This window comes from Mus caroli, unplaced genomic scaffold (assembly GCF_978045245.1).
Source record: "Mus caroli unplaced genomic scaffold, Mus_caroli_1 scaffold_10, whole genome shotgun sequence".
Lineage (NCBI taxonomy): Eukaryota > Metazoa > Chordata > Mammalia > Rodentia > Muridae > Mus > Mus caroli.
In genome coordinates this window covers 36283336-36310732 of record NW_028227265.1, presented here as the reverse complement: position 1 = coordinate 36310732, position 27397 = coordinate 36283336, and the positions used below count along the sequence as shown (strand labels likewise).

At 41.7% G+C, this 27397-nt stretch overlaps 2 protein-coding genes across 8 annotated transcripts in view; both read right to left on the bottom strand.

Annotated features, from left to right (window-relative positions):
* Window positions 1-7334, bottom strand: part of LOC110300388 (carboxylesterase 1D) — a 33195-nt gene extending 25861 nt beyond the window's left edge. Inside the window, exons 1-3 of the mRNA XM_021170553.3 lie at window positions 7164-7334; window positions 4371-4575; window positions 2280-2424 (exon numbers count right to left, since the gene is read on the bottom strand). Of these exons, the coding sequence (XP_021026212.1) occupies window positions 2280-2424; window positions 4371-4575; window positions 7164-7215 (402 nt within the window). The 5' untranslated portion in view covers window positions 7216-7334. The remainder of the gene's footprint in view (window positions 1-2279; window positions 2425-4370; window positions 4576-7163) is intronic.
* Window positions 7335-10532: 3198 nt separating this feature from the next.
* LOC110299985 (carboxylesterase 1E) overlaps window positions 10533-27397 on the bottom strand; it is a 32640-nt gene continuing 15775 nt past the window's right edge. For 6 of the 7 annotated variants that reach the window (XM_085843705.1, XM_085843703.1, XM_085843704.1 and 3 more), the window contains exons 5-14: window positions 26791-26944; window positions 24389-24493; window positions 23478-23582; window positions 21635-21673; window positions 19697-19837; window positions 18212-18292; window positions 17824-17971; window positions 12523-12654; window positions 11158-11230; window positions 10533-10890 (exon numbers count right to left, since the gene is read on the bottom strand). In XM_085843705.1, the coding sequence (XP_085699831.1) occupies window positions 10719-10890; window positions 11158-11230; window positions 12523-12654; window positions 17824-17971; window positions 18212-18292; window positions 19697-19837; window positions 21635-21673; window positions 23478-23582; window positions 24389-24493; window positions 26791-26944 (1150 nt within the window). In that variant the 3' untranslated portion in view covers window positions 10533-10718. The remainder of the gene's footprint in view (window positions 10891-11157; window positions 11231-12522; window positions 12655-17823; window positions 17972-18211; window positions 18293-19696; window positions 19838-21634; window positions 21674-23477; window positions 23583-24388; window positions 24494-26790; window positions 26945-27397) is intronic. The other variant, XM_021169980.3, reaches the window with a different exon arrangement.

Genomic DNA, 27397 nt, shown 5'->3' with positions numbered 1-27397 from the left:
TGACAGATAAGAAACACAGTGCTTTGCCAAGATATCACAGAAAAGACAAGGTAGAGACCAAGCTTCCTGCAGGGATAATCTCTGGTGCACTGTGGAAAAGCATCAGATTTAGATTAAAAAGTCTGATGGCCAATAAACTGAGGCAGGATTAGAAGGTGGGACACCTGGCAGAAAGAGAGGAATGCTGGGAAACAGCCGGGAAGGAGAGGATTTGCCACCAAGACTTGGAGGAAATCAGATGTATGAAACCAAGGAGAGGTAACCAGCCATGTGGCAGACATAAAATGGTATACATACGTTAATTTAGTTATAAGTTAGTTGGGAAACAAGCCTAGCCTAAGGCCTAGGCACTAATTCATAAGCAAATAGTCCTCCATTAATCATTCAAACACTGGGATGGACATAAAAACCAATGGTTATAGCTTCAACCTGGCCCCTGCCTCCAGCCCCCAGATGCTAAGCTGTCCAGTGCCTGCTCATGGCTGCTGTGCAGTGAGCCCACTGTTAGGCCAGGAGTCAGACCATCCTACAGGTCTAATTAGTGTGTCAGCAATTGCTGTGTGCACCCAGGCAGAACAGTGACAAAGCTTGCCAGGTGTTGAGCTTCGTATAACAATTCCCATTTAAGGACGCAGGCTAAGAGGTTAAGAGATGGCTCTGCTCCCCCATCTTCTCAAAAGCAGGATTTAATCATAGACCTCGTGGCTCTAAAACCTGTGTCCTAGGACAGTGCTTCTGAACCTGTTGGTCGAGACCCCTGGGGAGTAGCTCACCAAATATCCTGCATATTAGATACTTACATTATAGTTCATAACAGTGGCAAAATTACAATTATGAAGTAACAATGAAATAATTTTATGGTTGCAGTGGTGTCAGCACAACATGAGGAACTCTATTAGACCATTAGAAAGGTTGAGAACCACGGAGGTCGCTCATGGCATTATCAATCCTCTCTCCTCCCTCAGGGATTCCTGTTATCTCTAGGAGAGATGGAATTAAGGTCATCTAAGAGTAATTGCTGAGCCCAAGGATGGTAGGCAATGGCATGCTGAAGAGGTTATAACTGCAGACCCAGGGGCAAGCTCCTTGAAAGCCTGGCTTAAGTTTCTCCCTTCTCCAAGCCCAGGTCTGACTATGTGTTTGGGGATACTAAATGCACTGTAGAAGGTGGTGTGTGTGTGTGTATGTATGTATGTATGTATGTATATATGTACATGTGTGTCTGTATGTGTGTGTTTGTGTGTGTATGTATGCATGCATATGTGTATGTATATGTGTATGTGTGTTTGTGTATGTATGTATGTGCTTGTGTGTATATGTATGTGTGTATGTATATGTGTGTATATGTATGTGTTCATGTATATGTGAGCGTGTGTGTGTGTGTGTATGTGTGTGTGAGAGAGAGAGAGAGAGAGAGAGAGAGAGAGAGAGAGACTAAGGCTAATCCTCACCTCCCAGTGGGTGCAGAGCACAGGTGATACTAAGTAGTAGCACACAAATCTGCAAGTATCTCAAATTCAGACTCCACACAAAAGAGCTTCTGGGAAATGTGTTGGGTGTTAGCCTGTTATAACCCAGGGATCAATTCCTTTTTTCAAAAGACCCTCCCCAACCCTGTGATCTATACCTGGCAGCCTGCTCATCTCTGGTACTGTTTCCATTTGAAATGACTCACTTGGTCATCGGACTGTGCCAAAGGCAGACAGACTGGGAAATGAGCTACTACAGTAAAAACCCCAGGCAGAGAAAGTGCTGACTCGAGTACCTCAGAACTCTAACTCCTTAGTCCTCCATGGGGCAGTGAACACCTTCACTTGACAGTGAAAGTCTTCACATTTTTCACACATGACCTGAGAATAAAGGCAACGCATACCCTCCCTCCCAGACATTGTCTAAAAGCACAGGAATGATGGTCAGAAGACCTGACTCTTCTGAGCACGTCTTCTGTATGTTCTCCTTTCTCTACCACAGCCTCAGTTTCTCTAACTGCACAGAGTTATTTAGTCTCTCTGGGGAGCAAAACATAACCTAATAACAAAAGCAACCTGTTCTTTTTCCTTCTATTTGTGTGAGAAAAATTAGGAATTTACAATGTCCATTCCAAATGTACTATGATCTCCACTCAAAACTGATGTCACTGGAAGAATGAGGTCACACTGTTCTTAAAAAGTTCTTGCCCATGAGCTGCTGCTACTCGCTGCCTTCAGCCCCTTTCTGGTTGCCCATGAAGAGGTGGAGGCTGGATCTCAGATTTCTGGTCCAGTGGTCCCCATACTTACTGGTAGTCTGCTGTTCTTTGTCAAGTCAGCAGGAGTGTAAATATTCAGGTAGAGGCAGTCTTCAGAAAACTGTAAAGGAATGTTCTCCTTTCTGTTGGTGAAGAGCTCTGAGAGCACCTGCCCTCCAACAGCATCCTGAGAGCACCTGGAAGGGGAGAGAACATATCTGAGGTTCCCCTAGGTTGAACCTTGGATACATTACCCAGGACCTGACCTGGTACTTGGAGTTTTGAGCACATAGCTACAGTTATCCTCACCGGATTGGAGTCATTGTTAGGGATAATAGAGTCTTTAGGTTCCTAGTGGAACTACTAAGACTCTAGACTCTCCCAAGCATTTAGAAGAAGGACTTGGCATCTCTCCCTTCCTGGAGCCTTTGGAGTACTGTGTACCATAAAGAGAGTCACTCAGATGCTGACCTCATTTTCCCTAGACAATAGTGTTCCCTGCACTGTTTGGATAGTGCCCTGCACCCTGTTGGGCTTATTCAGTGGGTGATGGCAATGCTTATGTAGGCAAATATGCTCCCATCCTTGGGAGTGTTCTATCAACCAGCAAAATGACCTATTGTAGGCTGAAGGTGTTATCTTTGGCACATAAGAAGACATCTCTCTGGTTCTGCCTCCACCACTGACATGCTGGGTAATCTTGGCTGAATTTCTTGCTTGCTCTGGCTTTAACCTGCCAGGACCAGGTGAGGTGAGTAATGTCTCTAAGAGTTTCACCATTTGGCCTGCTAAGGTTCTTTCATCTCCCCATCACATCAACAATCATTGTGAGCTGTCCTGATTAAGGACCCCATAAGGCCATTGTAGAGTGGAATTGGTGACAATGATCAAGTTCTTCAGAGTTCCAAGCACTGATCAGCTTCTCCTGGAGTAGGAGTCATTTAAGACACATCAGCCCCAGGTGTCCATTATCCTGTTTCATAGATGGCACCTGGCTTCTAGTATGTCAAAGAGAGAGTGGAGGTGCTCATTTGCCAAGCCTCCTCAGAGGTCGAGTGGCAGAAGTGAAATAGAAAAGGTGACCTTTATGTCTCTAGCTTAGGCAATTTTCCTACCCAATGGGAGAAAGGAGCATAATTCACAGAACTAGGAACTGAATGACCAATGAGAGGTGAAGAGTTCAACTTCACTATTGTTTAGAACTCTCAAATAAAGACCAGTGTTGCATTCTTAAGTTCTAACTGCTCATGCTGCTTATCTGATACACACATGCTTTGAGTAAGGCAAAGCATGGGGAGAATTCCTCTGAATGGGGGCTTTAATGTTTGCCTGGGAGAAGGGTGTGCAGTTTAGATCAAATTCCTACTCCTTGACTCAGAAATGTCACTTCTTACATTTCTCCCCAAATTCCCGTGGTGATGTGTTACAAATTTATCACCTTTGTCTTACTGTCAATAACATGGAAAGAACTTAGCCCAAATAAAAGATTGGATGCATACAGTCTAATTTCATATCCAGTTAATGTTGCATTGATATTTAGAATAATATCGGTGTTATAAATGTGCAAATAGTCACCCATATTTTCCATACTCATAATCTCTGTATAAAGGGACAAACCAGACATAAGACTGGAAATATGACCTCAAATGCTCACAGTAACTCTGAGGAATTGGATTGTACCTGATTATTAACTTTGTTACATTTGCTTCTGTGTATTGCCCTGCCATTTCTGTTTTCAGTATTTACATCTTACATTTGCAGTCAGAATGGAAAAAATAGCAAATGATATTTTTAGGAGAAAAGCATGCAGTAGTAAGGATACCACCAGGAGTAGAATTCTTCAGTCCTCACAAGTACCTTGCCAAGGGAAGAAACACTGACTGCACTGACATTCTTTAGGCTATCTGGACTTTTTGGGCTTTTCTGTTGGCTCGAAGATTGAGTGGGGCAGGGGGAAAGGATTGTTCAGTGGTGACTAGGTGGCTGGATAGACCTAGGCATGAGAAATTAAAGTCACCCTCAACTGTTCTTGTCACTCATGTAGTTCCACTCACCCTCTCTCAAGCAACATCAAGGTTCAAGACAAAAGAATAAATTATCTTCATTCCCTTTATATTGAAACAGGCCTACCCCAGGGGCTTACATAGGAGGGTAGGAGGTGGTGTTCTTCACGAAGCTCCAGGGCTCTGCAGGCTGTGGTGGAGCAAATCTCAAGGAACCAAGAGGGGGCTTGGCAAAGGGGACTCCCAGGAAAACAGCCACAGGCTGTGTGAATCCTTCCAAATTGACATACTTCCCCAGGACTTTGCCTTTAACAGTGTTCACCACAGGTGGTGAGGATGGGTACCCTGTTGGACAGGAGAAAATAGGGACACATCAGTAAGGAAAAGATAGATGTGAATTCTTGGTGGGTTTGTCACTTCAGGACTGATGTGACTAAAGTCACATCAAACCCTTCCAGGTCTCATTTGCTTCTTACATAAAATTAGAGTGAAGACAATTGTTCTCATCTCAGAGGGCTGATTAAAGACTAACGTGTATTGTTGTCTTAAAAGCATCCAGCCTAAGTCACTACAGAAAGAGAGGTACCAAGTATGAAAATGAGTTTTGGTTTCCACTGGAAATGTTCATCCACTAGGATCCTGTTGCTGAGCTGGGTGAGAAGATGGACAAGAGCCTTCCCTGTCCTCAGGAGGGCTCACCTTGCAGCCATGGCAACAGACACACTTGACTTAATATTGAGATGCATAAGATTTTTGTCCTGGGGTAGAGCGAGGAAGGGGATACAGCAGTTGGAAGAGAAAGTGGTGTCTCCTGATTGGTCACACAAGGGTTGAGACTTACAGTGTGGGGAGAGGCTAAGGGGATGGGAGAGGTGGGGATGACATTGCAGGAATGAGAAAGGGTGCTGTGGCTCACAGACAGCAAACAGCCCAGCTAGGAAGGGTGGGTGCCCTATGACTGCCACCAGGAGGAGTCCAGGATAGAGAAAGATAATCCTGGAAGAGAAAGAACACACCAGGGAAAACCCTGGAGGACTGAGTAAGGGGCTGGATTTTACTTAGCAAACAAATAAGCAGCAGAAATAGCTCTGTGGTAAAGCAGACAACACACTTCTAAAACCTTCTTCTTGGGGGTTCTGAGCATGATGTTCCAGGTAAGAGAGACTGGGCATCAAAAACATTTACCCTACTGCCTCCATTCTCATAGAACAGACAGTCTCTGCAGCATCCTCACTCTTCTTCTATTCATTGTGGGACCTGCACAAACCAACTTGGTCCTTCTTTACATGGTTGGTGGACTTACAGACACTTGGTCATGGCTCCCCTGATGTCCTCTTTGTCTGACCTCAGGGGCCTCAGTTTGTGAGAACATCCCTCATTGGGTAGGGTTTTTGAATTTAGACAAGATGTCATTCTTCCTCAAAGCTTATGGCCAGAAAAGATAGGACATTTCCAAATTTAGTGGGAAGTGGTCACTAGAACTGAAAACTCCTCATAGGAATCCAGCCTCTATGTCACATGCTATCAACAGCCAGATGCATACTGTGAATATTCAAGCTGTTGTTACTAGTTATTACAAAGAACGATGAACTTTCTGGTAGACATGTACATACAAAATCTACTTTAGGATATTCTGAAAGCCCATGGAGAATGGGATAAGATGCTGATATGTGTTCAACACTTCTAAGAGGTGAAGGAGGGTGAAGCCTGAGGAGAAACGCCTGGGGTAGGCTTTGTCAGCTCAGTGATGGTCCACCGTGAAGCGGGTAGAAACAGATTACCTGGGGTCATATTCCTGTGGCAAGTGGATATACAGCAATGGCACAAATATTAGGTAGTTATGTATTTAAAATTGTGTAATATCAGAGTGCAATACGGAACATTTGCTGTGTGCCCAGGCACATTCATTCTCTTTACATAATTTCTCAAAGAGGCCTTGCCAGGCGAGCAGGCAAGATTTCAAAGCACCAAGCATTGACTGTAAAAAGGTAAAAACAGGGTGACATTACAGGCTGAGAGAACTGGAATCCCCAGGGTGTAACTAATGCAGGTCCCATCCCCCACCTTATCTAAGTCTCCTGCCTGGGCCACCCCACCTGTCCTGATCTCCAAGATCTAGTCGTCAAAAAACCCAAACAAAACCCTATATCCCCCAAACCTCCCAAAGAACTCCATGTAACCGCCCCCTCCACCTCACTCCTCTCTTCTTTCCAGGTGAAACTACAATGATGGCTCTTGCTTGCCCCTGCCTCTCCGCTGCCCTCGCCTCCTGACTAACCTCATTGTTTTCTCTTTTACACCATCCCTGTGACCTGTCCCTGCCTTGTGGAAGCTTCAGTAGAACACCGTCATCTCAATTGTCTGATTTAAGCACGTTGAAATTTTTATTAATCTATTAAGTTTTCAGCCAAACCTTTTGCCTACCTCTTAACCTAATTTATCCTCTGGACCCAGAGCAGAAGCAATGGCTCATTTTGTCCTCAGTGAAAAAGGCACTCCTGTCATCTCTGCTTTAAAGGCGGGGGGTCCCCTAGTCACTGTATCACCCAGGCATTGCAAGCTTTAGGATATCAAGTCGGAGTTATTGATTAGGAGCCATATATAAGGCTCACTCCTGAGTTTATGCTTTCCATGTTCTGCTCAGCCTCTCTCTCTCTCTCTCTCTGACCTGCTTGCAACTTGACAAAGAATCACAGGGAAGCAGACTGATCCTTCTTCACCTCTCCTGTGCCTCCTATAGCTGGATATCTCAGTGTCCATCCTCCTCTCTGTCTCTGTGGGAGTCAAGTTCTTCGGACTTTGATGCACCCCTTCAAGTGCAGAAAGCAAAACTCACCAAGGGACTGGACTATTTTGTCCACAGCATTGCCCACTGTGCCCAGAACAAAGACTGAAAATGTACACACAGACATTTGTAACCCAGAAGAACTTACCCCAAGCTGTGCACGCAGCAAGAGAAAGCCAGATCAGAGGGTAGAGGCCCATTGTGGAAGGACAAGGGCTCTGTGGGTCTCTGAGCTATCTGCTGCTTTAGCAATGCTTCTGTTGTGGACCAGGGGACCCGCCTCCTTAAGTCTTGCTCAACCAGCTCAGTTATGTAATCTAAGATGACAAAAAAAAAAAAAAAAACCTCTTCCTTCCAAAGAGCTCTCTGGGTGTCAGTTGGGCCCTCCAAGCCACACCCACTAAGAGTTTACCCATTTTTATCTGAACATTCAGTGCCCAGTACTCAGATTACAAGTGGCCAGAAACCCATCCAACAGCTTCTTACATAAGCACCTCTCCCTGCAGCACTCTCACCTCAATTCAATGCACCCTGACCTCTTAAGAGCAGACAGCAGCAGCCAGGTGCCTGCGGGTAGTGGGAAGTGTTCTGGGGTCCTTCTACAAAGCTGACCATTTTAGAGTACCTCACATTCCCACTCTGCTCACTGGGATGTTAGGACGGACACATTTCTCGGCCTTCCTGGACCTGCATGTCTTAGAATCCATACTCTCAAGTTAGGAAGGGACCTCACACTCTACCAACTTTTAGAGGATTCCTAAATTAAGTTTGTAGTATTCCTGCCAAGTGACCTGGCTGGGCACAGTGCATACTTAGGTTCAAGGAAGTTTACCAGTCAGAGAAAGAACCTTTGGACATAATGTTCATTTAGTAAACAAACTCCACTGGCAACAAGTCTTGCTTCCAACCATCCATGCATACTCATACACACTGATTCTTCAAACATTTGCCAAAGTGCCTGGCCTCCCTTTCCATGGGAGTGTACAACAGCAGGTGGGTCAGTGCATCTATGCAATTGCTGACCCTAGCCTATGCCAGCAGTGTAGCCTCTTCATACTTTCGTGTTTGGGTACCTCTTTTCATTCCTCTGTTGTGTAATTTGGTTATTTTATCTAATCATTTATTTTTAAGTTCTCAGGATGCATTACTAAGATATTTGTTTGATTTTAGAAATCTTGAATTTCTTTAAGATCAAATCTCTTTGACAGATCCATTTTGGAAAAAAAAATTGTTGACGTTGTAAAATAGTAGTGAGCTGTTAAAATAATAGACATTCTACAGCTCTGGGAGGAACTATTCTATGAATTCAAGTCCATTTGATGCATAATTATATCTTCTTAAAGACATAAGACTGTAGTTACTCATGATATAGAATTTCCTCCTGAACTACTTCTGTTTTATCTGGGTTCTGTATGTTGTATCTTTTCATTTCATTTAAGGAATTTTTCAACCTTCTCCCTCTTCCCTCTATTTCGTCAATGAATGGACTTAAATTCACACAGTGGAAGGAGGGCACAGAATCCCCCAAATTGTAGCTCTATTTCTCACCATGAGCAGCAGGGTACTTTGTGACTGGAGTCATTTGAAACCCCTCAGAGACCTTGATCACTAGAATAAGCTGGCACAGGCAGCACCACTGTTATCTTTACAGCCATACCAGGGCTGAACTGGTGGTGGTATGCATCAGGGTGGTATGCACAGGTTTGTTTTGCCCAATAGGAGGAGTGGAGTTGTGATATGTGGTGCTGGCACAACAGACACAGAGTGTGATGGGTGGAGAGGTAGACTAAAACTGTATCCTTCTTGGCCACTGGCCACTGGGTGTACTGGCAAGTCTCCAGCTCAATCACACTGCCTCGCTCTGGGTTTACTGGCTGGATTCCTGCTGCACATTCTTCTCAGTAGGTTGTTGTGAGTTTGTGTTTTCTTTTGCTTTGCTTTGCTTGTTTTCCTTTTCGTCTAGAGGAAACAAACTCTCAAGGCAGAGTTTTGCTGTGAGCTCATGAGATATGAAAATGCTGGAAGCAGTTCTCCCAGAGTAGCAGTTTCAGACTCTAATTCTTTCTAATTGTGTCTTTGTCTCTGCTGAAAACACCCCACGAACAGGGCGTGTGCATTTCCTATACGCTTATTTGAAATTTGTCTGCTCGATCCAACACTTGTGTCCAACACTCAGTCAACATGGACTGATCATGTTGTCTCTTGTTAGTGGAATTTTTCTTTTCTGAGGCTGTCATTTTTGCATTTAATATTTGATACAATGCCTACCAAAAAAAAAAAAGAAAGAAAGAAAAGAGAAGGAAAGAAAAGAAAAGAAAAGGAAAGGAAAGGAAAGGAAAGGAAAGGAAAGGAAAGGAAAGGAAAGGAAAGGAAAGGAAAGGAAAGGAAAGGAAAGAAAAGAAAAGAAAAGAAAAGAAAAGAAAAGAAAAGAAAAGAAAAGAAAAGAAAAGAAAAGAAAAGAAAAGAAAAACTGAATAAATGGTATCTGTGAATCAACAGGAGCGTGGTTGGGTTTTGTTAGTCTGATGAAACCCCATTCTTTTATGTGGTGTATGTGTGTGCACGTGTGTGTGGGGGGGAGAGGGGAATGTGCATGTGTGTTTGTGTGTATGTTTTAAAGAGCTTGAGTATTTGTGGTATAGTATGCAAGTAGTATAGGACGTACAGAGTATGGGATTTTTTGTGCTCTCCCTAGCTACCACAGTCCACCACCTCCTCCAGACTATGCTAATGTTAGGCGTTGTTTTGTTTATGCTTATTCCAAAGGGCTCATACCCTGCTCAGTGCACACACCCTTCACAGGGGTCTTTCCCATGATTTTATTTTCTTGAGTAAGATTTCTGAGACTTGGTGTCCAGGAGCTGCTAATTTAAATGTGGTATCCAGTCCAGTTCCCAGAATTTCTAAGAGAATTCCACGGTTCTATAAATTTCTCTGTGACCTTGCCATTCCTGAACATCAAAAGACAGCTAGTAACACTACCCAGGACAGTTTCCTACCATTATCCTCAAGATACATGCTTAACTTCCCCACTCAGCCTCAGTAAGTCTTCACCTAGCCTTCAGAGGCAAAAACATAAATAAAATAAAATAAAATAAAATAAAATAAAATAGCCTTGTGCTTTTCCTTACAGATTTCATTCATTAGGATAAGAAACTCTGAGCATGGCCTTATGCCTTTTTTTCTGCTTCATACCTACTCAGGATTTTTCTCATAAAATTATGATAGATATACATGGAGAAATCAGTTATATGTGTAACTCCTCCTTGGATCTGTGGTTCCAGGGACCTTATAACTCTCCTATTAGCCTCCACTTCTCCTTAACAGCTCACCAAACCCTTTAAATTTCTTCACGCATTGATGTATTGATGCCAAACTCCCTACTTCTTTCCCCCATACTTGTCTTCCTTTAGACTTCTGGATAATCATACCACAAATGGATTCTCTGCGGAACCATCTTCCTATGACATTGCCTCTCTCTGAGGAGCATAGATTAATTTCCAGTCTACAATATTGATTTGATTTATGGAACAAAATTTATTTTTTCAAATTGAGTCCACATGTGCAAATATTCTCTCCCTGGCCTCTGTCCACTCCCACCACACAATTCTGCAGTCTCCCCAAAGCCTTGGCCACAGTCATTTTCCATGTAAAGTAGACTCATTTGGGCTCCCCTGAGGGTGAGGCTGACAGAGTCTCCCATTCACAGCTCAGTGTGTTCTGTCTGCAGTTGCTTCTTAGCCAGAAGTTCAGTCCAGAAAGCCACTTGTCTTTCTTTTAGCTTCTGGGCTTGTTGCGTGGTAGCTCCAATCTGCAGATAACCTTCCTTTTGGTCATACTCTGGCCAATGGGGCAGCCCTTGTCCATTGGGATTCCTGGGAACAGAATCAAATAGAATTCCTTAAGGCTGTTGTGTCCCCTACATTCCTGTGATATTTATAGGGTTTGTCTCTCCTAAAGACCTGTGCACCACAAAAAGGAAAAGAAAAACAAAAAGAAAAAAAAAAGGAACACCATTGTCAGAGCCCTAGGTCACAGGGTTGGAGCCAATCAGTTAAATTTAAACGCTACCTCTTCCTTACGGGTACTCTATTGTCTCATCTCACCCATCAACTTGGCTCCATCTGCATCACTAGACTCACCCATTCCTAGCAAAGTTGGCCCAGAATTTCATAATCATCTTGCTGAGGTTGATCTCCTCTTCTGAGGTACCACCTGTGAGGAGTAAGAATAATCTTTTTTATTCAGTTCATGGTTCATGAGCTAATGAGAGCAGTATCACTCAAGAGATTATTAAAAGAGTCAAGTTTGGGCGTTTACATCAAAGCTGTAGAATCAAAAGCTTTATTACAGAGGGCTATGCTTAGCTGGTGTATACTTTCTGTCTGAGAATAACTTATCTACTATACAGCAGGCATATAGTATATTCTGCTGTGATCATCCACGTTCAATTCTAGTCTACTTGAAATGAAATTGCCACAGATGAAGAATTCTCTGGATCACAGGGTGTATGGGATTTCTGGGTCTTGCATCTTTTCTTATGTATTCTCCATAAACCCACAATTAGATGTACAATGGCCTTAAGATGTAATCTTGGGAGCTACAGAGAGTATCATAAAAAGCCATAAGGTGGCTCACAGTCATGAATTATAGCAACTACTGGAAGTTGAAATATTAAAGACACTCTGAAAGGATTTCTTTACATATTATATTAATTACTATAGAGTTAAACTATCACATACAGATAGGTGTGCATATAGGCAGATTGATGCACATGACATCTGACCCGTCCATTACTCATATTCTGATATGTCATGCTGAGTAAGAACAGCTTGACCTCATCCTCACTCACATTCTGAAATGTCATTATGAATGAGGAGTGAAGCATCAGTGGCATTCTTGTCTTCAAATGGGACACTCGGGTAAGCCATTTCTCTTGGTGCATTATTGATCAGGATCTTGATACAGAGTATGATGATTTGTATATTCTTGGACCAGGGAGTGGCACCATCTGGAGGTGTGGCCTTGTTGGAATAGGTGTGTCACTGTGGGTGTGAGCATAAGATCCTCACCCTAGTTTCCTGTAAGTCAATCTTCCACTAGCAGACTTTGGATGAAGACATAGAACTCTCAACTCTTCCTGTGCCATGACAGCCTGGATTCTGCCATGCTCCCACCTTGATGATAATGGACTGAACCTCTGAACCTGTAAGCCAGCCCCAATTAAATGTTGTGTTTTTATAAGACTTGCCTTGGTCATGGTGTCTGTTCACAGCAGTAAAACCCTAACTAAGACACAGAGTATTGCTGGCTGCTAAGAAGTATGTACCTTTCGTTATCTATGCTGTAGTGGGAGAAAGCCTGGGAACTTGAGAGTTGAGCTCATCCCTGTTACACTGAGTTGAGAAATGAAAATCAAGAGAGGAGGAGAGGTATGCTCAAGGCCACAGAAGCCTTGGAACGCAAAGCTCTGAATTGCAAGCTCACAGGCAGCAAAGCACCATTACCTCTTAAAATTGGGGCCCCAAAGACAGAGTAGATTTCATCTCCATGGTCTCCTACCACCGTATCTGGTTTCATTTCTGACGAGAAGCTTGGACAATATTGAAACTCATACATGTATGTGGGGGCTCCAGCATCTGAGAAGACACAGATTCACATACCATTCATATTGCCAGACACAAACTTGGATGGTATCAAGGCCTTTGTAATGCAGGAGACCTCTGAGTATCAGTGCAAAAAGAGAAACACTTCAACACAAGCTTCTTGATGTGCTTGGCACTGTGCAGTTAGTGGAAGGAGACAGTGATGTTCATGGGAGGAAAAAGATTTATGAATGCACTGCATTCAGTAAGCACACTGGGTTGTTCATTGATAACCCACAAGTGTTCATTCATTTCATGATCCACAGCTTGCTGGGTGTCCTCCATTCAGACATGTTTTAAGCATTCTTAGTGTTTTATCCCCATCTATTCTGAAAAGTGTGAGGCACTTCCAAGATATTTGTCTCAAAGAGAGAATTTCTAAGGATAAATACATGCAAACATGGAGCACTAGTTACTTTTGTCTCAGGAGTACAATGTTGGAGAAAGCTGTCCTTCATAAGTGAGAGAATAAGAGCTTTCTCAGACAAATCAAATCTCATGAAACTCACCACTCTAGACATGTCTTACTTTTCTCATTAAACATAAAGATAGAGATGGATAACATTAGACAAATGAAAACACAAAAGTCAATGATACAGAACAGTGAACAATACTCAGAATGGCCATGATGATGTGTACAGCAAGCTTATTCTCAGTACGGGGACAAAACAATGGTATTATGAAACATACCTAAATCAAATAATAGCTATAGTTATAACTAAATCAAATGATAGCTATAGCCAAATTTTGTCATTACAAAGTGATATACATTCCGATCTCAAAGACATCAAAGTATACTGTAGGGGGAGTTGAAATGTGGAGTTGTTCTAGCAAACTTGTTCTTAGCATCCTAGACCAGAACATCTCCATGTTAGAGAATCTGAAGCACCAGAGAGGTCAGGTGTAATAATATCACAAAGGGGCTTCAATACAATACCACAGTCAATGATGGCTCATTCAGATAGAAAATTGCTAAGGAAATGGGTCTTGATCAGTATTTTAGGAAGAAATTATTTAATAGCTTTTCATGTAATATTGCACCCAACAATACATACTGTTTTCAAGCACTCACAGAACATTCTCCTGAGTAGATCCTATATGAGGACACAATACAATACCCAGCTAATACAAGAAGACTGGAATTAGAGTCAGCATCTTTTCTGATCACAATGGTTTGAAACCAGATATAAACACCAGGAACAATTTTAGACAACTGATGGACTCTTGGAAATAAACATGGTATTGAGCAACTAATATGTCTGTTATGAAGCTAAGAGGAAATTTTAAAGCATATTGAAACAGGGATGTAAAGGTATCTCATTGGGGAAGAGCGTGCCACACAAAGTGAGGATGAGTGTTTGGATGCCCAAGATGCATGTGGCATTGCAGGCTGATGTAATCCTAGCATGCTGGAGGCATAGATCTGGATCTCTGGAGAACTCTGACTAGTTAGACCAGCTGAACTATCATGTCCTGAGTTCAAGCCAGAGGCCCTATCTCAGGATATAAGGTAGAGAGCAACAGAGGTCTGGTATCCACACACATGCTCACACAAGTAAGTGCCCACACAATATGAACATTCATGTACATGTGTGTATACCAGATATACACAAACACATATATACAAATGTGTGCACACAAAAATGGAGTCATAGCTTGCCAAAACTAATGAGATACAGTAAAAGTAGTTGTATGAGAAACATTCATAGCATTAAACAAGTACATTATAAAAAGAAGAAAAATATCAAACAATCTACTGTTACACTAAAGAGATCTAAAAGAACAACAAAGTAAACCCAAGGGTAGCAGAAAGGAGAAATAATCATGATTGATAAAAAGCAGGGACTGTAGAGTTGGCTCAGTAGTTAAGAGTACTGGCTGCTCTTCTAGAGGAGCTGGGTTCAATTCTCAGCATCCAGTTCTCAGCACCCACATGGAGGGTTACAACCATAGCTGCTACAGTCCCAGGAGATTCAATACCCTCTCCTGGCTTCCACAAGGCACACAGACATGGTGCCCAGACATATCTGAAGATAAAATGCCAACAAACATAAAACTAACTAACTAAATAAGAGGGTTTCTTTTTTAAGTGAGTTCTGAAGCTATAAGAAAAGGTAAGAGTCAAGAAAATCAAGTTTCTTTTTTCTTTCTTTTTTAAAAGAAAAGCAAAACTAATAAACTTAGTTGAACTAAGAAAAAGAGAAGATTTATACAAAGGAAAGACTTGGTGTTATACATGATGCCAGGGAAGGAGAATGGAAAATTGGATTGTAAGTCTAACTCACAATGGGAAACTAAGACAGCTACAAGAAAACAGAAGAAAAACTATAAGATGTTGGCTAGACCATGGCTCTCTGGGTTTGATCCCAAAAGTGGAGACAACTCGGGCAAAAACTGTAAAATGAAATAGATATCCCATTGCAAAACTTATTCACAAGAGGGAAAAATAATGAATAATCCATGTCTGAGTATGTACATGTGTGAGTACATGCATGTGTGCGTGCATGCATGTACACACTTGTGTTTAAGGTGGGGCATATTTTCAAATGATCCATGCTATAGAGAATTGCTTTACAAAGTGTCTAAGGGATGTGAAGAATTCAACAGCAAGAAAAAAAAAGCAAGCAAACAGCCATTTATTTGGGTAAGGATCCAGAGCAGGGTGGAGGGTGAGGGGAGCACCTATAATCCTAGCTCATGGGACATAAAGGCAGGAGGATGCCTTGGCCTTGTCTAAATAGACAGACCTTTTCTCACAGGGAAAAGAAAATGGTAAGGACCCAAGTAGACATTTCTTTAAGAGAAGAATAAAAGTAAAAAATGGACAAAAGATCAATAAAAATTATTAACATCAATGATCATTAATATAATACAAATTAGAACAACATTGAGCTAGCATCTTTCCCAGTCTGAATGTATTTTATGAAAAGCTAATAACAAGTAGTGTTTGACAAGGATGAAGAAACAAGGAATCTCACTCATACAACGTGTATGCTACAAAATATGAAGTTGGTGTTTAAAGCATATTAAAAATGGAACTGCCAAGTCACAGATTTGAAACCACTGTGTTGAAATATATCTGACCTATGATTATACTGCTCACCAAAGTCAAGTTATGGAATTACTATGTTTCCACTAATAGACGAATGCTTGAAGACCGTGTGGCGTAGTGTAGATGGAATAATGTATGCCCTTAAAAAGGAATCACAAAAAGATGGAGAATTATATGCTAAGTGGATGAAGTCAGATCTAGATAGACAAGTGTCCACATTATTACATGCATGTGATCTATAAGAAAGAACTCAAAACATCAAAGAAGAAAGGGTCAGAGGCTGGAGGTCAGAAGTGGGTAGATTGTTGTAAAATCAGAATCATTCTGTTCATCTTTAACCTTTTCTATTAGAGCTATCTATTTGTGTTTTGTATTGAGATGGGCAGACCGCAGTGCATGTGTGGTCCTAGGACAACCATGTGAGTCCCAGGGACTAAACCCAGGTCATCAGCCTTGGCAGCAAGAACCTTTATCTGCTGAGCCATCTCACTTACTTCCTGTTTCATTTTTGAGTTACATTCTGCAATGCTGAGAGAAAATGTCATTTTCACTAAATACAAAATTTGCTATGGTAGCAAATCTACAGTAGTTGTTTTACATTGACTCATAAACTGCAATATCACTTAGCATTTATATTACTTACATTATCAAATATTTTATTATTGCATTTGGATAATAGCTGTCAATACTACTACATAGACTCATTCTTTGTCTCTCTCCTCATTATAGTATTGGGTTCACTCCTTTTCTTCTCACCCACAACTGGGGAAACTGACGTCACAGTAGGCGGCTCCTACAGCTACTTTAAATCATGGGTGCAAACAGAAAATTTAAACCTTTGTGGAGCACTAGATAGATGCTTCAGTGGCGAAGAGGACTTGCTTCTCATCTAGAGGATCTAGGTTTGATTACCATGACTTTCTTCTGGCCTCTGCCAGAACCAGCAGAAACAGGATATATACACATAGAAAGAAACATACTTGACCATGAATAAATATGCATTAATTATTAATTATTAACACTATTTATTAATATTAGTAATCAATCAATAATTGATGTTGATGTCTATATTAATTATTTACTGACATTAATCATTAATATCAATTATTTTTAGTTGGTACTAATTAAAATTAACCAATACCAATGTATTCATAATATTTAATACACATGTAAATAAAGTATAATAATATAATTATAAATAATATACAAACTTAAATATTAAAAAAAAACTCTACCAGAAAGTTAGGGTTGCAGTTAGGTGATTGAGGTGAAGAAGGGCTCCACAAATGGCACCCCTAGAAGTCCTCATTCCTAGGGTGAGCTTATCATCCAGAGGTTCACACCCATGCCTAGCACTTGGTCACATAGGAAGGTTAGAACTGATAGCCCTCAGTCTGCATACAGTGGCACACTAAGGTGGACAGAAGCTATCCAAGAACACAGAGAGTGTCTACATCCTACGCTACATGGATCTCCTCCCTCATTGACCTCCTTGGTCATTAACAGCCTTCCTGATGCTATCCCTCATTCCCACTCTGCCCTCTGTTAATACTCTAAAACTGGTTCTGATCTCAAACCCCTCTAAAACCTCTCCCAGTATTTGGCCTCTAAACCCAGGTACCAGCCTAACTTCACATAAGGAAGCTGTGATAGATGCTGTTGCTGTGACACTTGTTCCGGTTCATAGCCTGGCTTCTGTCTGCATCCACCATGTGTCACTCTTTGCCTAAGGGGTCTTTGTCTGGTTACTACACACTCTTCTGCTGACTACTCAGATGGGATCACCTTGGGTTATTTATTCTCCTGGTTTCCCAGCCCTTCCTAGAACCAGCTCCAGTGAATACATGCTTAGCCAAGTATCAGCCTTTGTGCTTTCCTCTGTCATCGCCTCTTGTCCCAACTCTGGGATCACCTCCCACTTACTCCATATTTCAGTGAGTTTCACAGATGATTTCGGTACAAATCAAAGAGGACATACTAAGAGAAGGCCAAAATGCAGCCTTAGAGACTTGATATTGGCAGTTTCCCATTTGCAAATGTTTGTGAATAAGCCAGTCACAGATAAAAGGGGTAAAAATAAGTCTCTTTCCTGTTCAACCTCAGGGACTCACCTCTATGTCCACGGGACACAATCACAGATGGTACACCGAATACCACATCCCCAATCAATTCCAGAAGTTGGTCTTTATTTCTGCCTTCGTCATCTGTGTCTCTTAAATACTTCTCAATGACCACTGCAATTGTATCCTCAGGGAGGTTCTAGAATGGATGAGGAAAGTGACAGTGTGGCTTGTATGACTCCTCCAGCTTGTTAGTTCATTGACTATGAATCTCTTGAGCCCTGAACAAATCCTGGGTAGTGATGTGGGAATATCAGAAAACTGGGGACAGAAAGAAGACTCCATTCTTTTCCTGAAATTCTGTAGGTTTATAATTTGGGGCAAGTTCTCAGCTTTTCTTTGTTTCTCAACCAGCTGTCATGGTCCCCAGGGTGCTTACAAGAAGAAAAGAGGACTTCTTCAAGAGCGAAATGGCCGTCATCTGGTCCAATTTCACATCAGAGGGTGGGTAGTTCATCATCTATTTAAAAACATGGTTAACATCTCTTTAAAAACAGACATTATCAGAATAGAGCAGACAGGCAAACTATAGCAAAACAGATACAGATATTAATTTGGGCTTTGATGGGCATTCTGGATATGAGCTTTAAAAGAATCAGGGAAGCAGATGGATTTATACAAAAATCCAGTCACGACCAATGATACCCTAAATATGTGTATAGATCAGGCTAGGGGGCACAATGACCCTCAGAGTAGAGAGGAAACAAAACCTCACAGACATAAAAGAGAAAGCAAAAGCCATCCATTGCATTCTTTGCTATCTACAAGACCCTGCTGCAGTGAGAGTGGTGACACTTTCAGCCTATCTCAGTCCTATACAGAGACTTGGTCTAATTCCAACATAGCTTTTATCACCTGAAAGCCACATGAAGGATAATACTGGTCTCTCTATAATGACTGTGCTGGCAAAGTCTGCTGCTTTCAGAAATTCATCTTCAGCTAAAACATGGTAAGGATAGGCAGCCACCAACACCTGCTCCAGACTGACTATAGAAACCTTGGGGTTGGCCTTACTTCTCTGCCTGTGGCAACCTCACACCCAAAGACCCAAATGCTTGAGAATATATGTCCATCATTTTGTAACCTCTCTAGAATGTAAACACACAGGGTGGCAATTCTTTTCATCTCAACCATGTTGGTGCTCTTACTTCCTCTTGACCTGTCATGCAGATGAGTTTTGAATAAGAAATCTAATGTCTATCTACCCAGACTCTGCACTCACTCCACGGCTCCTTTCCAAGCATCTCCAGCCTTGCAACATCTCCAGGGTTAGTGATGTTTTTATCTGGGACTTGAGTTCAAGTCATGTTTGAGCTTTCTTTCTCTTGCTACCCTATTTGCAAATGAAACCTGCCTTATTCTAGAACCTAATGTCTGGCTTTTTTTATTATCTTTGAAAAGGAAAAGCCCTCTTTCCCTTTAAGAGTAAGGTATTATAAGTCATGATGGAGTGACTTTGAATCTTTCAATGCTGTGAAATGAGAACATATGCAGAGATTTGTGGGAAATTTGTCCAAGTTCATGGTGGAAGCTGTGCTTCCCAGTCAGCCTTCTCTGAACTTCCAGCCCTTTCCATTTAGAGACACCCATGTTTCTCTGATTGCCTGGATCTTATTTCTGTAGGCCTTCTCGGCCTGTCCATTCTGAATGCCTAAGTTTAATAGAGTGACAAACTGTTAATTGAGATAAGATTCCCAGGACTGGACCACCCAGGCTTAAAGTTAACTAGAAATGTCTCCAAGAAGTATTCATGTGTAACAAGAGACAGATGCCCTAGGTACAAGCAGAGGTCCAGGAAGAAAGAAATGTTGGGGGAGGTGATGGGTAGGGGAAGGTCTTATCTAAGAGGTCTGTTCATGCTCACAGTTGGCAGAATCCAACCAAACTCTTGCTTGTTGATTCCCACGATGTAGGGCACTGTGTTGAAGTTCTTCTCAGCCAGGATCTCCTCAGGCATCTTTGGCAGCAACACTCCATCAAGCACAGTGGGAACAAAGGGATGGCTCTGAGGAAGAGAACAACACAATTCCAGGGAAACCCATCTCCCTCTCTGACTTTCTAATGGAGAAGCCAGAAAATAGACACTGTGCCTTGGGTAGGGGCTGTGGGGACTTAGGGTACTAAGAAGGAAATTAATGGCGTATGTGCCACAAAGGCCTGATTTGGGACATCTCAGTAGTAAGTTAAGGGTAGCAAGAAAGAAGAGGGGCCCTTAGGTGAAATTAAATGTATATTATTGTAGAATATGTATTTTCATCTGTAGTAGATTATATCATTCAGAGTGATTCTCACTATTCCTGATAGTTATGCCTGCAAAATTGACATAAATTCTGCATCGGTGAATTCTGAGCCACTGTTGCTGGGGACTTACTGGGCTAGGCTTCTAGGAACCTACTCCCAACATTCTAATCGACCTTTTATTATATGTGGGTCCCAGTTTTAAAAACATGTTATATAACAAATCTATTACAAATAATTGACATGTAGAACTTATTTATAATAAAACACCAGATTAATAGGGCTCAACATTTCCCCAATCATGGATTGCATACGAATAAATTTCTTTAGCTTCAGATTCACTATCATGAAGTCTACTGTGATTTTTTTTTAAATGCATTGTCTCATGAATCCACTCATTTACCTAATTTCCAGTCTCTTCCTGCCTTTTTCACACACAGAAGGTGTCACATGACTACTCAGCTCTTTCTCTTCTGGGCGTAGTGTCATGTTGGCTCATCAACACTGACTTCAAGGTCAAAAGGCACCAGAACTCAGGCCTGGCAGAAGCCCAGCTATTGCTCATGTTTTCTCCCCAAAGTTGGTCACAGCCTGTCATGCCTGGGGACAACGGACTTATCAGTAGCACTATGCTCTAGAGCATCTTAAGCAGAGAAATAACTTAAAGCAGCAAACATTGAAAAATGGCAGTAAATAGGCCGCAAGGTGGACATGTGTGATTATCAATGATGAGACAAGAAGATAAAGCTTTACTGCAAATGGGATGCTAGGCCCACAGGACTCCCACTTGGCTCCAACCTCTCATTTCCATACCTCCCAATTTAATTCTAATAGATAGAAAACATATGTTATTACATATTTTTTCTTCTGCTACATAACTTCCCTACTAGGACAGAAGTGTCCAAGAAAGCAGTAGATTATATGTACTTTACTGTCATGTCCCAGCTGTTAAATCAGCTTCAGACACAAAGTAAGCCCTTAATAAATCATTACTGGATGCCTGAAATACTCTCATTTCACTCCCATATGACCCTTTAAGGAAGTTCTGGGATCCGTGGAGAGATAAACACAGAGGACAGGACCATAGCTGGCAATAGCTGGGTATTGAAAGGCAGGAAGGAAGAAATGGCAGGTAGACTTTCTTAGGTCATAGGAGAATGAAACTCTAGGCTCCTCCCTGCATGACTCATCAGCCTGTTCCTTTTACAAAACCTTTAGTGGCATCTCAGCCTCCTGATAGGAGGATGTTCTAGTGAAGCCTGTCCCTGCAAGCTCCTTTTGGGAATGAGGAGTATGAATGAGAAAGGGGCAAGGAGACAAATAGCCCCAGGATACAGAGTTGTTGACCACAGCCCTCCACAGAGAGTTGGGAATAAGTTCAATTCTAGTCTATGGTCTTTCTGTCTATGCTAACTGACAAGAGAATGAGTGATTTCTCCTGTCTTGGCCTCCAGAATGCACACACAGTAATAACCAGAATCCCACAAACAGAAGTCTTATTATTTGGAGTGAAAGCACTGTTAAAACTTAAGAGGAGTCTAATCCTGAAGGTGATAATCCTTACCTGTCTGGAGTCTCCATGCAAATCCAGCTTAAAAAGATTCTGTGAAGATAAGACAGAGGTTGTGTTAGGAAGCCATCCTGGTGCCAAGCTGATTCTATGAGTTGGGTTTAGGGTATGACCAGTCTCTCCATCCTAATTCCTACAGTGCTCTCTGTCTATGTGCACTGTGTGTGTGTGTGTGTGTGTTTGTGTGTGTGTGTGTGTGTGTGCATTGTGTATGTGTGTTGGGGTGGCGGGCAGAATCAGGGTCATTGGAGATCTGGAAAGGCACCTACTATGGGTACCTGTCCTCTTCATCTTTCCACCTATGTGTTCTTCACAACACCCCATGGTTCCTCTGCAGATACAGTGAAAACAATGTGATTGTATGTGGAGTATATGGGGACTTGCAGGGAGATTGTAAGATGGGCTGAGATGGACTGAAGTGTCAGGAGATAATGATTGCCTAGCCTTAACATTCTTCCTTCTGATGTCCTAAGTTTAGGTGACTCCAGTTGCCATGTGGCTATGCCTCCAAATATAAAGAACAGTTCAGAGATACCTACAAGATAGTGTGAAGTTTATACAAAACACACCAATAACATTTGGAGAAAGTTAGCTTCTAAAGAGATGCCATATAGATCTTGAGTAATGCTATCTTCAGCCTTCCAGAAAACAAACCTCCTGCATAGAGAAGGCAGCCAGAAATGATGGCCAACAGAGGAATAGAGAGTGGCAAATGCTAAGTACGACCTTAGCATCTAGATCTAGCTACATCCTGAGTCCTCTCTGTTCCTGAATGTCATAGGTGTTACTTACTGGAAGGCTCAGTCACAACACATTCCTGAAGTGAATGTTCTAGTCTTGTGTTCAGAAACTCCAATGCCCATGCTCACTGAAATTCTTTCTCTTGCATGCTTTCCTGTGTTTTACATTTATCACATTCAGTGTGATTACAATGTGACATTTACTAATGGATCTGACCCATGCATGGAAAGCAACTGCATTATGGGTCTACCAACCAAGGTAGACCTTTCACTCAGTCTTTCTCTGACTCTCTCTCTCCCTCTCCTACCCCTCTTTCTTGTCTCTCAATGAATAGTCATAGAAGCACCTTCAAAACTCTTAGAAAAATGTCTTGTGATCTTAGGTTCTCTGGAATTTCCCAAAGATACAAAGTAACCCTGTAGGTGATAGGTACACCTATGGTTGGAAGACATATTTTTCCATTCTGGAGACTCAAATAGTTGTGAAACATTTATTAAGGAGAATACCTGTAATACCATCACTGAAGATGGTGAAACAGAAATTTTTTCAGAGAACAACCAACCAGATGCATAGTGAGGCCATCTCAGAAATCCAAAGAGAAAAAGAAGACAGCAGTTCTTAACTCTGAAAAACATAGACCAGTATTTTTTGAGCCTGGTCTACTAGAATCCAAGACCCAAAGCCATATTGGATTCAACCGATATCTATACTAGACTGGTGGACTGGTTTCAGTGAATCCAATGGAGGGATGGATATATGGAAGATAATAAATGGTTAGGCAGATAATATCATTGAATCTATATAAGAACTAGTTTCCTGAAACATGGAAAAGTAGGTATAACTGTTATAATTTAGATAGCTTCTAAATCAGCCAAATGATACTTTATAATGGAAAATCACTGATAGTTTTCCATTATAAAAGAGAGAGAAAGAAAGAAAAACAATCTCAATAATACAGAAGGCTGCCACTGTTGCCAAGAGGCAAGAGAATGTTCCGAAGTCGTTTCTCCAAAACTGCAGAAGAGATGAAGTGAAGAAGTCTGGGGTAAAGTACAAGGTTGGGGAGCACTGGGAGAGGCCAACCAATTTCACCTACCAATTTTAGTGTGGTCTCCAAGAGCTCTTCCTCTGTCTTCTGGCGAAGGCAGTGAACCATGGCAGCGGAAGTGGTGTTTTTACAACCAGATATGACAGCAATTTTCTTCAACAGATCACAGGCCACAAAGCAAAGGTTAAGAGTAGTGTTTATACCTCTGTCAATACAGCCTAGGGTTCTATCCAATGCCCAGTTTCTACTGATGATACATGATTGCCCCAAATTCTCAGTACCAGCAGGTGTGCGTACTGGGCTCCTCAGAGTGTTGCCTCTGTCAGTAATTGGGATTTGATACAGACTATTTCAATATTTGAACCTGTGCTACTTTATAATTTTTTAAGTGGAATCAGGTGCTGTGGTGCATTCTTTTAAGCCCAACACTTGTGAAGCAGAAGCAGGCGGATTTTGGAGAATTCTAGGACAGCCTGGTCTATAGAGTGAGTCTCAGGGCAGCCAGGGTTACATAGTCAGACCCTGTCTTAAAAAAGAAAACTAATTTGTTAAGTGAACATAATATTGTTAATGTGGATGTGTTAAGAGAAGCCAGTGTGGTAAGGAAAAAGAATCAAGAATTCTACTCTCTGGTGTAGAGCTACTGCCTCCACACTCTGGCCAGGTAGGTGTCTTCTGCCACTCAAATATGAATTCTATCTTTCCTATGAGGAAAAAATTACCCATATGATGTACTCAGGGAAATGCTTGCTGCCATATCGAAACTTGTTCTGAGTTGTCGGGTGTCTAAGAACATGATTCAAAAAAAAAAAAATCACTTCAGAACTTGCAGAGCCTGGCCTAGTTGTGAGCTCAAAACAAGCTCTAGCCATTGAAAATGTCAACTGTACCCCATAGCAAAAGAGATTTGTGAGGAGAGAAGACAAAAGGACACAGGAACAGCACTGGGTAGAATTTACCTCAGCCAAAGGCCTGGTGTTCTTCTTGACCAGGCCTGCAGTGAGGGCCACACCACTTTCAGAAATAGCCCTGTGGAAGAGATTCTTGGCCAAGGGAGACAACACTTGGCAGAGACAGGTAGAGAAGGTGACTTTATACTCAGTGACTCACTCACAGGATTCTGTGGGACCAGCGTTTGGAGTCCATTTGATCACCTTGATGACCGTGTGAAGCCTCCCCCTTGGTTCTGCTGGCTCCTGGCCAATGTGGGATTGCCTCGGTGGCCCCACGTGGCAGTCAGCCCCAAATTTTACCTGACCCTGTAGCTGAACTTCATTTGGACATCCCCCTGGAAACATTCACAGAAAACATCCAAAGAGTCAGAAGAAGGAAAAACGGAAAGACAAGTCCATTTTAACAGACGGGTGTTCACACATTGAATTCCGAAGCAGAGAAAGCAGATCACCACGCAAAGGGAAGCTGCAAACAAGCAGGCATAGCTACCCTTGTAGTCGATAAAGTATATTTCAAACTCAAGCTAATTAAAAGAGATAGGGGACACTACATATTAATAACAGATGAATTTATCTAGAAGGCACCACAATTATAAGCAAACATTTAGAGGCTCTTAATTTTATAAAACAATCACTAAGGGACATGAAAGGCCACCTAGGATATGAAGCAAAAGTATTGGAGGACTTCATTATGCAACCCTCGTATTAAGAAAGGTCTTCCAAACTAAAAATAAGCAAAGAAATCTCAGAGCTAAAATATGCCGTGGATCAACTGGATTTAACAGATTTACTCAAAATATTCCACCCAAAATGTAGAGAATACAAAGGCTTCTTAACTGAAAATGGAAACTTCTCCAAAACTATCATGTCACAGTCCACAGATAAAACATTAAAAAGTACTAAGAAATTGAAATTATTCCTTGTATCTAATGAGATCTCAATTAAATAAAAGTAGAATCAATAACAAGTATGTAAGTCTCATCTTAAGCATATTCCAATATCAATATGCATGTAAATATGTTTAAATCAATTAAATTTGTCCTTCAACCCATTCCAATTTATCATCACATTGTATATAATATATGTAGGAAATTAAAGTTATTGATTGTAAGCATGAAATCAATATATTATGTGAAAAACATTGTAATTCAAGAACTAATAAAGAAAATGAATTGCAATGCTTTTTGTATAAATTAGGAGATTACTTATAATATTTAGTTATCTCATCAAGGTGATAGCATGAAAAGAACTTGGATTCTCTTCCTTGAAGCAAAATATTTCAATTAATGAACAAAATAGTCCTATGTGATAAAGTTTACAAAATAGCCCATGTGTAGAAGTATCCAAATAGAGAATGTACAAGCTAAAGCTAGTTTTTAGCTTTCCTTTAGGGTCAGAATTGAAGACAGACACTATAAGTCTCTATATTTGTTATGTAAGGGGAAATCATGGCAGAATTAAACTAACATTCAAAAACTGATAAAAAAAAGTTATGGAACATAAATAAGTGAAAAAGCCACAGGAACACACATGCATACACAATGAAAAGGAGAGAGGATGGAAGGCAGGTTTACAGGAGAGAGGTGGTCGATACATGCATGGATGGATAAAGGTTGTGGAAATACTGCAGTAATACACGTCCATATGTCCTCTATGAATTTATCTGCACTTTCCCTTATCTCTGAGGAAAACAAGACCATTTTTCCTCAAATATTCAGCCACATGTTTGAAAATTATGGTGATGGGTTTGCACTCTGATCAGTTCTCAGGGAGTGGGCAGGCCACTGAGGACTCCCAGAAGTTTCCATAGATCCCCACAGTATCTCCCACTCCTTGTCTCCACACCAAGTTGACTCCTCATATCATCAGAATGTGTCTGAGACCCCTGTCTCCCTGTCTCCCTGGGGAAGCATCTGTCCATCCCTCCTCACAACCGTCTCTCCATTCCCACCTGGACCCTCAGTCCCACACACTGCTGCCCTTTTCATTGGGTTTCCAAAGCCACAAGACTACTTAAGATGACCCCCTGACTGCTCCAAGTGCTCTAGTTCCCTCAATGCATATGTCTAGCTTGGAGCCAAATAGTGGTGCCTGAACTACCTCATGCCCTTCCCTTTTATGATCTGTAGTTTACTTTCAACACATTAATGTGCTGAGAAAAGAGAAAGAGGACTCAGTCTCACGAGAAGAAAAATAATATATAGCAGGTGCTTTCTTATGGTAGGGCATAAAAGCACCTCTGAGAGGCGGAGGAGTGCTTGGTTCTTAGTTTTGCACTGTCTGATGCTGAGCAATAAACATACAAACCTGAATCTAGGCACTGAAAACAAAGTTCCCCGTATCTGGTCTCCAAGGGATCCTATCAGCAGATATCATACTTAGTAAGGCCTGGCGCCAGGAAAACTTACAAGAACAGAGACACTTTCACCTCCTGCTGACTCTCCAAAGATGGTCACAGAGCCTGGGTCACCTCCAAATTTAGCAATGTTGTCCTGGACCCAGTGTAGTGCAGCCACCTGGTCCAAGTGACCCCAGTTCCCCCTGCTGTGTTCATCCCCTGTGCTGAAAGAAACCAGGGTAAAAGTAGATATGTCATGAGCTAGAAGTAAGCTGGGAGCTCTTAGTGAAATAAGTTGTGCCCTGCAGTCCTAATGCATGTCTTCATCAGCTTCTCATCTCTCTAGCAATATGCTATCTGGGACTCTACACGCAATCTTCCAGGAGCAGTGTTGCCTAGGAGCTAGTTAGTACTTACCTGGAAACAAGACAGTCAAAACCCCCAACATCTGAGTATAGTCAGTTCATACTACAGAGCATAGGGAACACGAACAGGTGGGAAGAGGTTTTAGTATCAAGTAATGAAAGTTCTTTGAAAATAAAAATACATCTAGCTTACAAAAGATGTAGGGATGGGAGACAGGAGCAACTGTGGATGATACTTCAGACTGCAGGACCAAGAAAGGCCTCTTGGGAGCAGTGCTAGCTAATAGAGACCTGAGTAAAATGATCATGCAG